This window comes from Ursus arctos, unplaced genomic scaffold, assembly GCF_023065955.2.
Source record: "Ursus arctos isolate Adak ecotype North America unplaced genomic scaffold, UrsArc2.0 scaffold_3, whole genome shotgun sequence".
Lineage (NCBI taxonomy): Eukaryota > Metazoa > Chordata > Mammalia > Carnivora > Ursidae > Ursus > Ursus arctos.
Window position 1 is genome coordinate 38448865 of NW_026622985.1, and position 16801 is coordinate 38465665.

The 16801-nt window shown below is 37.4% G+C and overlaps 1 protein-coding gene across 1 annotated transcript in view; it reads right to left on the minus strand.

The window, feature by feature from the left end:
* COL28A1 (collagen type XXVIII alpha 1 chain) overlaps positions 1-16801 on the minus strand; it is a 157927-nt gene that overhangs the window by 117767 nt on the left and 23359 nt on the right. Inside the window, exons 9-11 of the mRNA XM_057304177.1 lie at positions 15240-15284; positions 12656-12700; positions 11495-11548 (exon numbers count right to left, since the gene is read on the minus strand). Of these exons, the coding sequence (XP_057160160.1) occupies positions 11495-11548; positions 12656-12700; positions 15240-15284 (144 nt within the window). The remainder of the gene's footprint in view (positions 1-11494; positions 11549-12655; positions 12701-15239; positions 15285-16801) is intronic.

The following is a 16801-nucleotide window of genomic DNA, read 5'->3' on the forward strand; positions in this document are numbered from 1 at the left end:
TTAATCTTCTAATAATCTTAGGAAACAAGTATTTTTTTCCTATTTTATGATGTGGGGTATAATCATCACTTTTTAATCCATTTTTCAGCATGCATATAATCACAGAGAAAATAAAAACGTGGCTTTTTTCATTCAATCTAGTTGAATCCTGGCTCTATAATTTACTAACAGTTTGGGCTTTTGCAAGATCCCCATATGCAAAATGAGGATAATTATATCTACCTTGCAGGGCTGCTGAGAGAATGCAAGATATTGTCTATAAAACATCTAAGTCACAGCTAAACACATGATAGCTGTTTAATATGTGTAGATTCAATTGTTATTCACCAGACTTTCATCGGGCACCACCCTGGTACTGCATACCTAGTTACATAATTATAGGCATAAATCAGATTACAACTGCACTTTGTAGACACTTACAATCTGGTTGGAGAGACAAATGAATATAAAAGAAAATATAAGTATGTGAATTAGCTATAATAAAGATATTGAGAGGATGTAAGACTCTGAGGCAGAAATGTTTAATTCTGCCTTAAGGAATTGGAAAATTTTCGTATAGTAGAGGAGATATTTGCTCTGAACCAAAAAAAGTAGGAGTCATATCCAATCTGGAAGAAAAGAAGAGGAACAAAAGTTCAGGAAAAGGAAACAGTATGAGGCATAAAATGATGTGAAAAGTTCCAGGGACAATAAGCAGCTCTGTGGGCTCAAGTGGACAGGAATAAGGCAACAATAGGGTCACTATCTAGAGCAGCACCGTCCACTAGAAATACATAAGGAACCACATATGTAATTTTAAATTTTCTAGTAGCCACATTGAGAAAGTAATAACACATTTTACTTAATATATCCAAAATATCATTTCAGTATATAATCAATATAAAAATCTTATTAATGATTTTATTTATTATTTAACACATGTCTTTGAAATCCTATGTGTATTTAACAATTATAGCACATCTCCATTTAGACTAGCCACATTTCAGGGGCTCAGTAACCACATGTGGCTGCTGTATTGAACAGTGTTTGAGGCCCGAGGTTCAGGTCAGAACCATGGAGAGTACCAACAATTAAGTGGGATGGGAGTGGAAGAGCACAGAAATGTCTTGTGGGGAGTTGAGAAAGACAGTGGCTGAGAAAAAGAAATGGGAACTCCCAAAAATAGTATGATAGAAGTCAGGAAGGAGAATTTCAAAAGGAACTCATCATCTCCAAAGACAAACTCCTACTCTTCCCCTTGCAGACCTGATCATCTAACAGCATTCTCTGTCTCAGGGAAGAGCAGCACAATCCCTCCATGAGCCAAGCCAGAAGAAGGAGTCATTCTTGACACCTCTCACTCCCTTACCCACCATGTGTAATGCATCGCCACCGCTTTTCCATATGTCTTCTAAATCTCTCTCAAATCCATCTAGCTCTTTAATCCTCTACTGTGCCCCTACAGCCTACCTCAAATTAATATCACTTCTTGTTCCAACTACAACAAAGTCTTTAGTACCCTACACACATCCATTATAGCACACTTTAATTTATTCCCCTCATTTTAATTTTAGTTTTATTTTTAATCTGAGTGAAAACATTCAAGGCCCTTCCCTTTGCTCCTAGGGGAAACACAGAGTTCCTTACAAGACTTGTGAGCCCCTGCATGGTGTAGTCCCATGGACTTTCCAGTCCCTTCTGTAACTTCTTGCTTCTTCACTCACCACCCTAGCAGCATTGGCCTTTGTTCAGTTCCTTGTACCTGCCAGGCTCTCTTCTGCCACGGGATCTTACACATGCTACTGTATCTATCTGGGATGTTCTTACCTCCCTTTTTTCTTGGTCAACCCTTATTCATCCTTCAAATCTTATTTTAAGCAGCACGGCTTCAGAGAGGGCTTTTCTGATCAGGTGAAATTCCTATTCCAGAGGTACCATTAGTAGCATTTTTCTCTTTTTCTAAGTATTCATTATAATTATAACTTTGTATTTAGTTAATATGTTTCCCCCTAGATTGTGGGGAGATGTCATGTGACTTTGCTCAGCTTCGCACTGTCAATGCTTAGCTAACTGATAACATTCACTCAACCATCCAGACAGCAAACATTTGCTGAGCAGCAACTTGGGAGCAGGTGCCATGTTAGCTGCTGGAGGAAACAGGAAACAAAACAGATCTGGGCTGGAGGAGTTGAGAATCTGGAAATGTTCCTTTGGAGTTCCCTCTGGTTTAGTTAGGTTTTCAACCAAGAGAAGCTGTATATAAATTACACAGTAATATCAAGTACCTATTACAGGTTCTCCTGCAAACTTACCCAGATAAAATTAACATTTTTTTTTTCAGCTGAAGGAATAATGATTTCATAATAGATGGCCTAAGGTTACACTGTATGGGAAGTTCAGCTAGAGAAACAAAACATGCCTTATTCCTGGCACCAGCTATAACCAAAGTCAACATCTTTCCTTGCCTTAAGATAACAAATAATGAATGGTTATCCAAGACTGAATTTTTTGAGGACAGAAATTTACCTTTTCTTGAATAATACAATTATGAACAATTTAATCATACTTTGGGGCCTTAACATTAGAAAAGACATTTTAACAACTTCTTTTTTTTAAAATCACTTCCCAAATAAGTGTAACACCAACTTTACATATTTTAAGTCTTCTGGCAAATATTCTCATACTTTCAAAATGGAGGAAAATGGTGGATGAGTGTGCTGCTTAAAATAAGATTTGAAGGATAGGTGCAGAATGATTTGAGTATGGCCAAGATACAATCTTAGCTGAAACTCAAGTCAGTGATGACTGAATACAAAGATTTGGGGAAAAAGTCAAGAAAGCTACTTTTTGAGGAGAATAGAAAGAACCGGGTGTTGGGAGGCAGGAAACTAATATTTATCAAACACTTGCTAAATCAAGCTCTATTTTTAGTACCTAATTCCTCTTGTTTCAGACAAGTGTTATAAGTGGCTTATTTTAGAAAACATTTCAGACTAGACTTTTTCTAGATTAATAAAAGAGAGTTGTCAAAATACTTAGCTGCTTAATTATTATCAACACATATGGCAGTTACTATGATTAACTCATCTTCAAAATAACTCTTAAGAGGAGGGTACTATTATTAACCCATTACATGAATGAGAAGACTGAGGCCTGGGGAGGATAATTAACTCACCCAAATCACAGAGCTAATACAGTATAGGGCTGGCTTTGAACTCCAGCATTCTGGTTTTAGAGCCAGTGCTCTAACCATCATGCCAGACTGCCTCTCGAGACTTTTCAGTTCTTTTATCGAATGATTTCAAAAATCACTTGATCACAGACTAAATTCGTATCTTTGTTACCAGATGAAAAATACAGAAGTCAGATAGTTACAATCTACCCATTGTGGAAGATCTACCATATGAAAACAAATGATCTCTAAAATAAAATGCAAGCCAAAAGAAAATATACTTTACAAGCCAATTCACATGTCATTTCAGGTATTTAAGTCTACCTGGATCAGTGTTGTTACTAAATTAGTGGTAAAGGTAAAAGAAATTATAATAGCCAATACTGTGATCACACAATCTTGGTCTACGTATAATTCAGTTATTAACCAAATGCACTGAGTCCGAAACCATCAGTATTTCAAATCTCCAATGTAATCTTCTTTGAATACCATCTACTTGGGTAAAAGAAAAGATTGTAAGTCTACCTACTTATACTTTCTAAAGAAGAAAAAAACTCCATAATAACAAAAAATCAGTGAAAATGTAATGAAAATTGCAGTATTATACCAGATTTTAGTCACTCAACTCATTTTCTTGATTGCTATTAGGTTAAACCACATGCAGTTGATAATATTCAACCATGGTTGACCCATACAAATGACATTCATACGGCTCAATCTACTCGGAAGTCACACCTCATCATATATAATAAAATCTAAGGAATTGTGTGTCATTGTCCCTAAAAGGAAGGACTGCTTAGCAGCCCATCAGGAGAACTTTTAAGAATCTCAGGTCTGATGGACACTCCTTGGACTTTTACCACAATAAAAAAGCCTTACCCTTGGAATAAACGTAATATTACCTGTTGCAATGCTATTGCAATTTACTTGAATTGGGGACATTAGTGTGATTTTTTTTTTTTTTTTAATTCTGGCATCCCTCTGAAGACCCTGCAGTAACTGATTCAGTTCCACGTTAGTGCCCAGCTTGACTGGGCATGTGGGTTGGACTCAGCACCTTTACGTCAGGAGCATTTTGGGTTTCTTTTTTCTTTTCTTTTTTTTTTTTTTTTAAGATTTTATTTATTTATTCGACAGAGATAGAAACAGCCAGCGAGAGAGGGAACACAAGCAGGGGGAGTGGGAGAGGAAGAAGCAGGCTCATAGTGGAGGAGCCTGATGTGGGGCTCGATCCCATAACACCAGGATCACACCCTGAGCTGAAGGCAGACGCTTAACCGCTGTGTCACCCAGGCGCCCCCATTTTGGGTTTCTTGATCCATCAGAGTTTTTACCTTGGCAGTCTCTGTGCACGTGCTCGCGCACACACACGCACACGCACACACGCACAGTATACCCCTCCTGCTGAGAACCATATGGATCAGAGATTTGGGAATGAAAATCATCTGCCTTGAAGCCATTGGCTGACACCCCACATGTTCTGGCAGCCACTTCAAGTTGTCACTATTGGTTGTCTCATATCCAATGAGTTAATAGCTCATTTAGAGTCCTGGTGGGCGAATGCGCATGTAGGTCAAAGCCCTTTCCACAACAACAACTGCTGGATTACTAATGATTTTTTCCCCTTTAATTAGGCTCAGGACAGAAATCACATTTAAACTTTGACATCTCTGAAGAAAAAAACATTCACATAGTTTGGCAGCTTGGCTCCAACCTTCATTCAACAGATATTTATAATTAAAATTGCAAAGGGATTCTTCCCTTTACACGGCTATCCACCGAGCAGTCACAACCTTGTTCAAAGTTGTTAGCTGCCCAGGGATCCAGAAGGCCCATCATTGGTTTGGGACAAGTGGAAAAGCTGACACGTTCAAGTCCCCTGACTTAAAATGCTTTACGTGAAGCAAAATCTAGAGTCATTCTGTTAAGAGAGCCGTAAATTTAAACACTTTTCTCTTTGATTAATTATTCCACCCTAGGAATTGTTGAGGTCTAGGTATGTTTCGCCTGGTTTGCTTCCCATCAAGTGTAAGGAATATATCCTATTTCAAATCATGATTTTTTTACAGTTGAACACAACATCACAATGTCAGGAGATCGTTAAGGTTCTGAATTGTGTGAGAGCTGAAATAAAACTACACAGCATGCTTGTTTGAGGAGGAAGTTTAAAACTCTTCAAAGTTGTTCATATCTGTGGTGTTGAACTATTTCCAAACCATAACTGAAATATTAGGTACATTTAGTAAGTTGACCTTCTAAAGCTGCTAAGCTAACGTTGAGTCGAATCAAATACTTAAATAACGAACAAAACAAGAATGTATTTCTTAAACAACTAAATCTTCGTTAATGATAATTCTGTTGCAGCAAAAATAGTGATGTTATAGAAAATATGAGACTCTAAGTTGTATATTTGATACTGTAAAAATAAATAAATAAATAAGTCCCAAGTCTTCTTCCCTCTCTTAGGAAAAAAGTAGAAGGATGGGGCACCTGAGTAGCTCAGTCGGTTAAAACCAGCTCCTGCCTTTGGCTCAGGTCATGATCTCAGGGTCCTGGGATCAAGCCCTGTGTTGGGCTTCCTGCTCAGCGGGGAATCTGTTTTTCCCTCTTCCTCTGCCCCTCCACCCACCTGGGCTCTCTGTCTCTCTCAAATAAATAAATAAAATCTTTTTTTTTTTAAAGTGGAAGTATAAGAACACATTAGACTATTATTAAATGTACAAGGAGCTTTTGATGGGTTATGTCAAGACTGTCCTTTCCCTATATTATCCCAATATCTTGGAAGAGTGGTCAGAATTCCTGGCTGTTGTATCCTTCTCCTTTGTCATCTCCCCAATCTCTCTATCGAAACTGCTCCCTTAAAGATTTTCAATTACTTCAAAGTTGACAAAAAATTAATGACTCTTTTAGGCTCTTGCTTGTTTGACCTCTCTACAGTAGGATACTGTCGACAACTCATTCCATTTAAATACTCATTCACCCATTCAGTCAACAAATACTTCCTTGTTGCATATAATTTTTTCTCTCAGATGTGACAGTGATGCTCCCAACCCATTGTCACTGGATCTTCTGCTTGGATTTTTTTTTAAAGATTTTTTATTTATTTATTCGATAGAGATAGAGACAGCCAGCGAGAGAGGGAACACAAGCAGGGGGAGTGGGAGAGGAAGAAGCAGGCTCATAGCGGAGGAGCCTGACGTGGGGCTCGATCCCACAACGCCAGGATCACGCCCTGAGCCGAAGGCAGACTCTTAACCACTGTGCCACCCAGGCGCCCCTGAATTTTTTTTTAAACAGTGAAGGACCTGCACATATTTGTCCAATTCTCCTGCCAATGGTTCGTATCTGAAAGAAAGCTAGCAATGTTTAAAGGTATAATGCATGGAAGCTAACAGGAAGCTACCAGCTACCAAAAATACATGCATGGACTTTCCCAGTAGCTATCACAATGGTTGACAACCAGACCTCTTTTTAAGATTGACCTCTTTTCATAGGGCATTTTGAAGAAAACAGGTTGTTGTGTAGAGCTGTTTATTATGTTTACAGTTTCAACTTTAGGATTTATACATTTAGTTCTTATTTACTTCTTCAGAAGAATACTATCTATTTGAAAAATATATACTGTGCTTGGAAACCTCAAGAAATGAGGTGAAACCCTGACAGAGTTGGAGAAGGAGAAATACGGTGTCCAAGAGTCATGGTGTGGTACAGAACCATGGAGTGGTCTAACTGTTTGATGTGCCCTCACTCCTCTTGAAACATAGGTTCCATGTATTCATGGATATGAGGTCCTTTGTTCATTTTGGATGGATGGATAAATGCTTGATTCACTGGAGATTATTAACCCTCATGATATCTATTTATTAAACTGGACACGAATGGTGCTATTTCTCTGTGGTGTTTTGTTTTTTTGGTTTTTTTGTTTTTTTGACATCTCAGAAGTATAAGTGAGTTAAGACAAAGTCTCATATGTAAAAGGACTCTGAGTTTCTCAGACTTGTGTGTAGTACAAGAAGAAAAATTTTAGGGGAGAAAAGCCCTGCAGGAAATATACGAATGTCCTGGATAAAACAATGGAAGAGGTTATGAGAAGCGAGGTAATTCATCCATTAAGATGAGTTAATACAGAATATAATATCATGGTCTTTCTAATTGTTGCAGGTTTAACGTGTGGTACTTTGACTTGGGAAAGCATATCGGGGCTATTTCCTAGTGTTCTTTGGCCCTAGCACTAAAACTTTAGTACTAGGATACTCCCAACATGTCACAAGCTATTTTCTGCTCCTGCTACAGTGAGCAGGCCCTCCTCCCAGAAGCACAAAGAGGGTCTTGGAAAGAGCAGATTTGAGAGAGATTTGAGAAGGAAATAACCCTTCCAAAATAACCTCAGAAAGACATCAAGAAATGGCAGAAATTACCTAATGTGGGTTTGGCATACCCAGCATTCTACTGTATTTCTTTGTACAAAACTCATTTTGTCATTTGTTCTCTGTGATTTGAAAGCCCTGCCAATCTTGAGCCATTTTTTTCTAGCTATGAGAGGGCTCATTCTAGGACCAGATGGGATTGCAACCTGAACCATCACAATAGCCCTTGGAAGTCAGCGTAGGGCTCTTAGGTACTCAATTTTTACTCAGAAAGAGCACCAGGCTCTTTCCAGAGTTATAGCATTTTCTGTTTGGTCCTAGGGATAAGGCCCTTGTGTGATTATGATGCTAATTGATTTTAGAGACTGATGGGATGTTCTTCTTATGAATGTCACTGCATGACCTTCATATATGGGGGAGGCTGAAGTGGCCTGAGAGCCACAGTTTCATGCTGAGAAACATCTATGTTTTGTTTCTAAGACAACAAGGTCATTCAGGGCAAAATAGGAGCTACTTTACATGTGGAAAATATTAATGACAGAAATGATTTGTGAAACCGGGCCAGCATCACATTTTCCCTTGATTTATCACATGCTATTTTTTTCCTTTTGTTCTTTGGCCACCTTTCTGCAAATGCTTTGATGAAGAAAATCCAATGACTAGAGCATTAGAATGGGATGTAGCTCATGAGAGAAACCATTCATAAATTCAAAGATATAGGCCCCATCTAGAAACTCTTATGGAATCTTTTCAAATGTTACAAATCTAAAGGTTTCTATTTGAAGATTTCCTAAGAAACAAAATATTTGAAAATGCACATTACTGGTTTCTTTTTCCCATGCGATTCCCATCCTTCTCTTCCTGCATTTTCAGATGAATATTATAATGAAATAGAAATGCACCTCTCAACAGACTGTTGTGTCCAGCCAGAGTACAAGAGAAGGGACAGATGCAATTTCCATACTGTCCAAAAGAAATGCATTTATCTCAGGTCAACTTATTCAGGAAATTCAGCAATATTCCTAAGGAGATAAATATAATATGGCGGTTAAGAGTAGACTGGCTGGGTTTGAATCCTGGCTCTCTCTATCCCTTACTAGCTTTACAGACTTGAACCCATTGCTTAAACTCTCTTTGCTTGAGTAGCCTAATCTGTACCATGGGGGTAAGACTAAAACATGCCTCAAAAGGTGGGATTATGTTAAGTTAGTATTTACAACTATATATCTGTAATAGTAAATATACAATAAATGTTATCAATTATTATAGAAGTTTCAAAATAAATAATCCTCCCCGTGCCCATTAGAAAATACAGAATTACTAGGTTTTAGAGAATTTTTTTGCACAATTTGCAACAGCAATCTCTTAAAAACATTTAATAAACATTATAATAAAATGGTAATGCATGAAAAGAAATGTCATTATAAACAACATTATTTCCAGATTGAGGAAAAAAGAATATATTAAGTCTTCAAGATTTAGAAGTACATTCTGAGACACAAGATGGAATCATTCCCTGAAACCTGACTTTTAAGATAATATACTAATAAATGTATAAAATTTAAGAAATCTTAATGATCAATGTGACACGTATCTCTGGTTGACATAATCAAAGAGAAGTAGAAATTAGTAATAGTCTTGAAGTACAAGTCAAGAGACTATTAGATTTGTGACCTTAAACCAGAAATATTACTAGAAGGAAAAAGAAAAACCCACTCCCACTTCATTTGCTCCCAGCAACCCGGAACATTCTCAGAAATTGACATCTTTTCAATTGGCGATGAGCTTTGTGTATTAACCTGGCAGTGAATTTTGTGATTAAAACCCAAGTGGTCATTTTATATATCCTTTACTACAATTTATTTGTTTTAATTTTTTTAAGATTTTATTTATTTATTTGAGAGAGCAGGGGGAGGGGCAGAGGGAAATAATCCCAAGCAGACTCCACTCCCTACCAGGGCTCAATCTCACAACCCTGAGATTATGACCTGAGCTGAAACCAAGAGTCGGGCACTTAACAAAGTGAGCCACCCTGGTGCCCCCTTAACCACAATTAAAAAAAAAAAAAATTTTTTTTTAAAGAGGACCTTGGAAAATTCATGAAAAGTATTCAAATACTTAAGATGATGTGGAAGTCAAGCATGAAATGTTATTACCTCAGAAAATCGTAACTTCCCCTAAATACTTGACTATATTTACTCTAAGACTTAATATACTGTTGGAATTAAATTTTGCGTAAATAAGTTTATGTTGGGTGCCTGGATGGCTCAGTCGGTCAAGTGTCTGCCTTCAGCTCAGGTCATGATCCCGGGGTCCTAGGATTGAGCACAAAATTGGGCTCCCTGCTCAGTGGGGAAGTCTGATTCTCCCTCTCCCACGGTGTGCTCTCTCTCTCTCTCTCTCTCTCTCTCACTCTCAAATAAAACTAAATAAAATCTTAGAAATAAACAAATAAAGAAATAAGTTTATGTTAAAAGAGAAACCTAAATAGTAATTGTATGAGATATGAATAGAAGTGGGCAAATGATAGCACCTTTCTGTGGTCTCCCAAAGCTGCCTGCCCTGCCCCCAGCCCTCCAAGGGAGCTCTCCAAAGCTGATGAGCCTGGCTGTGCCTCTGCTTCAGGCAAGCCATGTGATACCCAGACTTCACTTCTCATTTTCCAAAGAGAAAACTTTGGGCCAGTATGATCTCTAAGAGCCTTCGTGGCTCAAACTTCCTATAATTCTAGCACTGTTGGAAACTCCAACCCCAATCCCTGATGTGAAGCCTTTTTTTCACAAACATGAAAATGATCATCTTAGGTAACCAAAGAATCCTAGAAATAAGTGTGGATTGTCAAAATATTTTTTTTTCTTGCTGCAGGATCTTTTCCACAGCCAAAGCAATTTTATAAAAACTTCTACTCAGTATTCAAGAGATACATTTCTTTTCCCCAGAGAGAATTAATCATAGGCAAAGACTGGAAAAGGCAGTTTCCCCAGATGAAGCTTAAGCACACTCCCGCTGAGAAGCTCATTCTATTTTAATTTGCCAATTAAAAGTGGCCTGGGAAATCACACATTGTCGTTATCTCATTAAAAATACTATACTTGTCACTCTATTTCTTCTCTCTGGAAAAAGAACACTCAAGTAGCCCAACTGCTCCCCACAGCTTTGATTTGATAGCACCCTTAAAAGCCTGGCTTTGTCTAGGGTCCACTAGGGATGACACCTTCTGCTGTTCTTGCTGCCACAAATTCCACAGATCTCCGGTCACTAACGACACTATTTATTGGATATTTACTATATCCATGAAATTTAATAAGCATTGAGGAGAGTTTAAAAGGTACTAAAAAGCTTGTTTTCAGCAAATTAATGGCCACTCTCGTTAGAAAACAGAGCCTTAAAACCAGGTCTTTTGAGGGTCTTTTAACTATCCCAGCCATAGCATCTTTTGGTTCTATTTGGCTCTCATTCAACCCCTCCCGCTGTCTTGCTTGGTTATCTGTGGAACGACATTACAAACATGGTACTGATGGTTGAGATTACACCCCTGTAATGATTTTTAAAAGCTCGATTTCTGTTGGCATGACAGTTATAAATTTCCTTCTTTTATAAACTATATACTGAGTTGACATCACATATTGGGAAATACAGTGATTTGAATTGGTTATTTGTTACTACTTTTCAGTTTCTAGTGAACCATAAGATGACTAAAGAGCAGGAGTGAGAAGGAAATACTGCAAAGATTCTGAATAATGGCTTGTATTTAATAATGTACCTTTGAATAATATGATAATAAATGATAAAGCTATGCCATTGAGTTCCTGCATGTACTTGAACACGATGCTGTGTATACATCCGCAGGTTATCATGGATTGCCAAAGACACATCCTCAAAGAGTCCACTGACTTCTGCTTAATAAAGACACACATCACTATAGCTCACTAGGGGAAAGGCACTCTGCCTGTCTTTAATCAAAGGGTATGATTACCTTATTGCCTTGAAATCCCTTCGGACCTGGATCCCCTGGAGGTCCACTAATGCCCTGCTCCAAGGTGAAAACCAAGAATTAGTTCTGTATACAAAAGGCCAACCAAGACTGAATCGTTCATTAGGGTCCCTAGAGATGCTGAATTTAGAAGTCAGACTATATATCTCGGCGTTACGTTGGGGTCACATGTGACTGAGAAGTGGAATGAGATAAAAATGCTCGTGTCAAATAGGCAGCTTCTAAAATAGTACTTAAGCTGAGAGCAAACATTTATTCACGAGAGGTTTGCTTTCTAAGTCTGTGTTTCCAACCTTTTTCCTATGCTGGACAGCTTTTCTGAAAAATTTTGAATGAACAACAATTTTTTTTAATATCTAAGGCATTTATAACTGAAAGTTGGAGCTTCTCATGACCCTGTGATAACCAGAGTTACTGCCCTGCCCCACTACAATTCTAGGCCAAAGCAAAGAAGTTGATGGTTAACGAGATGCTATCTAGGAAATCTTGGGTCAAGTTATAATTTTCAGTAGAGTTTTTGAAATACTGAAATTAACCCTCATATACACACATCACACCCCCCATGAAAAATTTAGAGTAAGCGAGTCCCCAGGCAGGGGGGGCGGGGAGGGGCACTGATCTAAATCATTTTTTGAAATCCATGGAATTTGTTTAACTTAAATAAATGCCTTGAAGAATTATTCCATGTTATAGAGCATTAAGTACTTATAATGATGGAACAATACAAATACTGTAATTTAAATAAAATGTGTAGTTCTGCCAACTATATTATAGTAGCAAAGCAAACATAGTTACATCCTATTTTTAAATGCTTTGGATTTATCTGTCTTCCTAGACCCGAATTTTTAAACTTTTATCCCTCTAATAAGTAAACTCACCTGCTGGTACCTATCTTTGGGGAGCTTGAATTAGTTATTCAAAACATTAGGGCAGTGATTTCCAAACTTTTTGCACGTTAGAATCACCTGGGAATCTTTAAAACTATTGATGCTTGGCTTTGCTTGGCTTCAATCCCTAGACATTCTGATTGAATTGGCAGAGAGAGTAAATGGGCACAGTGAGTTTTAAGAGCTTCCTAGGTGATTCTAATCCTATTATTTTAATCTAATCTAATCAGACATAGATTTGATTTAGCCTCCTTACCTGAAGTCCTCTCGGTCCCTTTGGTCCATGTGGTCCTAAGGATCCCTGTGGAATAAAATTAATGGTAAGTTGCTCTAAATATCCATCTTCAAAGTGCAATGATTTTAGGTGGGGGGAAGGGAATGTTTTCTCAGTAATGGCCAATCTTCCCAGGTTATCCAAACAGCAAAGCCAACGTTGTTGGTTTTTGTTAACAAAATGATCCGAATTAATAAGCCAACTTGAGGTCAAATTTTCCTTTAGTAAACTCCGTGAAAGCACAATTTTAGATATAAGTCCTTCACCTGTATATTGAAATTTTGATCGAAGTAAAGAATTTATTTCTTAAGATTCTTTAGAAAGCAGTACACTTAGTGGAATATTGTTTCTTTCCAACAAGGCAAAGTCAGTTCAATTGGCAATTTGGTGAGTTTCCACGATGTCTAGATCACTCTTTTGCCCATCTTCAAGACATGCAACTTGACAAAACAGTGTTTATACTCAACCCTCTTTTAATAAAAAATAATTCAACATGTCAACTTTTTAGAATTTATTTTTATGAGAATATAATATAGTCTTTCTTTTCTCACATTTTCACTTTTTTTGTTTACCAAAATACAACGTGTTCATAACAGACACATCTTAGCAATTATAGAAAAAAGCAAAGAAACAGAAAAAAAGATCACACAGAAGGAACTGCTATTAACATTTTAGGCATATGCAATAATTACATTTCTTTAAATAATTTGATTAAAGGGCATATACAACTTTGTGCCCTTATCTGGTCTTCCATTGTACCAAAAATATTTTTCCATGTCATTAAAAGCTCTTAGTAAATGGAATAATATTCAAGAATATGAATCTATCATACTTTACGTACTCATTTCCCTAGTATTGATATTTAAGTTGTTTCTGATGATTTCTATTTTAAATAATATTATAATGAACATCTTTGTGTATAAATCATGTCCCACTTCTGATGGATTCCTAAAGCTGATGTTCTGGAAGAGGTTGAAAGACACGGAGACGATAAGCACATTCAAGGCTCTCTCACTCTATGTTCACACCATACATGGAAAGAAAAAGCAAAACCTCCCTCCGTGGAGTTTGTTCAGATTTCCATTCTTACTGAGTAGAGAGGGTGCGTCATCACCTTACAGACTCCCCATCAAGGCTCAATATTATATATTGTCTCAGTGTTTGCTAATTTGAGAAGTGAAATAATATTTTCATGTGTTAATTTCACTTATCTGATTGCTAATATTTTCATTTATTAGCCATGCACATTCTCTCTCTTGTGTCTCTTTATGTTCTTCGTATGTTTGACTTATAAACTTATATGAACTCTTCGTGTCAAGGGCACTATATTTCATTGACTCTAGGCATGCGGGGTTTTTTTTCAAATTTTTACATCTCCGACACTAAGATGCATCTTACAATCAATTGCATCTTCTGTTTATAATTGGCAGCACCTTTTCTTTCTTTTTGGCACGGGAAATAATAGGGCATTTAAAAATCCCTGACATCTTATGACAATGAAATATGGTATTAACTCTTTGTCAGCCATTTTCATTTCAAAAAGTTTTCACAGTTACTGTTTAACTTTCATTTTTGTTCTTCTGTGTCCCCTCTTTTGTATTTTCAAGTCCATGTCTGTCTCCCATTTTCAATTATCCTCTGGGCAGAATCTATTCATTACTACAGTTTCATTTTGCCCAGAGATAATTACCAAGCCTACATTTTTCGGATCCACCTGGCCTTTAACTCCACAGTACTTTAAAAGCTTTCACAAAGTCTCAAGTTATTTGAAGTGCTTAGTTACATAGGCTGGTGTCATCATCTTATTCTTTTCACCTTTTGCCTGGTTTTTTCCTTGGCTCTCTCCCATAATTAAAATACAGATATGAAAAGAGTTGAGTATCTTGGTGGCATGCTGTTAATAGTTCTTAATTATAATGAAAACTATTTTTAGTCTGTACATTTTTGGACCCTTTGTCATTATGTTTCAAACGTACTCTCTGTATATTTCTGGTCCATTAAGGAACTCACAACATATTTAATGTTGTCTCCAGTTTAAATACTTTATTCATGTTTATTTTTTAGCGAAAGGTAAATACCTACCCAATTACCTGTGGCTTGCTGCAATTTCAAAATTTCAAACCCCTGTCTCTGCCTAGTTCTGTCACATTATTTATAATTATTTCAATAACTTATTCCATAGAGTTCTTCACTCCCTTCTGGAAAGTGCTTGCTGTTAGTGTTTACATCTGAAAAACAATTCCACTTTGACCTGATTGAAGCTTGAGTTGACTTTGCGGGTTAAATTATTCTTTTCGCCATAACATTCTGTAGGCCTGGCCTCAAAGGTTAGGGTGCCATAAAGCAAGGTCTTAAAGGTCCATAGGAAAGGCATGTGGGGTTTCCATTAACTAAAGTTAGGCATGGCTTTGTTTTCTGCTTCATGTTTTATAAATGTGAAAATGAAGCCAATGACTTTCCAACTCCAGTAGTGACAGCAAAGTAATGCATCCCAGGAATTTCCTCTTAAGGAATCTCAGCCCCAAAGCGATCACAGCTGTTAGCATTTTAAAAACGTGTTTCTTACTTTGTCACCTTTTATTCCTGGTTTGCCACATTCTCCATTTTCCCCCTGAGAAATAAATAAATGAAATTAGTAAGAGGACATTTGTAGTCATTCGGGGTTAGGATTAAAAAAAAAAAAAAAAAAAGATTTCTTATGACATAAGCACCCTAATGGGTTATACACAAGTTTATCCTCAATCCTGTGGGTTATTTGGGCATTGCACTTTGAAAAATTTGATCCATGAGTCATCCTTAACTTGACAGAATCGAATCCATGACACCACCTAGTGAGGCTTAACATCGTTGAGAGGTGGATGAAATTAAAAGGAAAGAAATTAAGGATTACTGAGCAGCTACCATATCCTCTTTGTGTGTGTGATTTAATTGAATCCATATCACAGCTCAATGAGATCAGTTTTACAGTTTTGTTTTGTAGATGAAAAAACTTACACTCAACAAGAGAACTTCCCTCTATCAGGTAGCTCAGACTCACAGTCCCTATTTTTTCCACAACACGATACTCCATCCTGAGTACCAACTTTGATCAGTTAGTAGTAAGAAAAAGGTCCTGAGACCATGCCCTGGCTTGGTGGGGAAAGGAGCCATGAAGAATTAGCAAGACCTGCTGGGGACGGGCATGATGGCAAGCATGCTGTTACTTCCCATCATCACTGTCTCCTGTCCTGCCTTTACTGGAGTAGTTATGAAAAAAGAACTAACATTTAAATTATGCTTTATTGTTTATGATCAATGTTATTTTGCAGACGTTATCGCAGTTAAGCTTCCATTAACTGTCTGACATAGATATTATTAGCCCAATTTTACAGATTGAGAATCTGTGATTCCAAAGGTTAAGTAACTTGCTCGTGTAGAATGAGAATTGGGACCTCTGAATACTAATCCATTGTATCAGACTTCTAAGACTTTGAATAATTAGAACTAAAAGGTATCAAAGGCAATTGGAAAAATGACTAAAGTTAGAATTTTCAAGTGCTTTCATATTTTTTTCCTGAACCTCAAAGCAATTCCTTTAAAAAATTTTTTCTTTATTTGAGCATAACACAGGGTTACATTAGTTTCAGGTGTACAGCATAGTGATTCAACTTCTCTGTAGTTATGCTGGGCTCACCGCAAGTGTAGCTACTATCTGTAACCATACGACACTATTACAATATTACTGACCATGTTGCCTTAATAAACAGTTCATATTTTTAAGATGCAGCAACTCAACTGGAGAGGTTCAATGAGTTACTTAAATGTACATGCTAGCCAATGACTCCTAGTCCAGTGCCCTCAATACTGTTTCCACTGCTGCTTTATCTTCCACATGCTGTAAGGTGTGCTACCCAAAGCGCCACTCCACAGTGACGTCAGAAACTTGCACTATGGTGAACATCAGTGCCCTGCCTCCATTAAAGAAGACACGCGGTGAAAAATGAATGTCGACAGAACAGTGTATTTAATGGTATAGTGGATTTATATTCTGATGCAAGCTTTATCTCATCACAAAATACCAACAAGGGGTTCACAGACTGACAGCCAATGGGCAGACCACCCTTGGAATAGCACCGCTCTAGGAAGGGA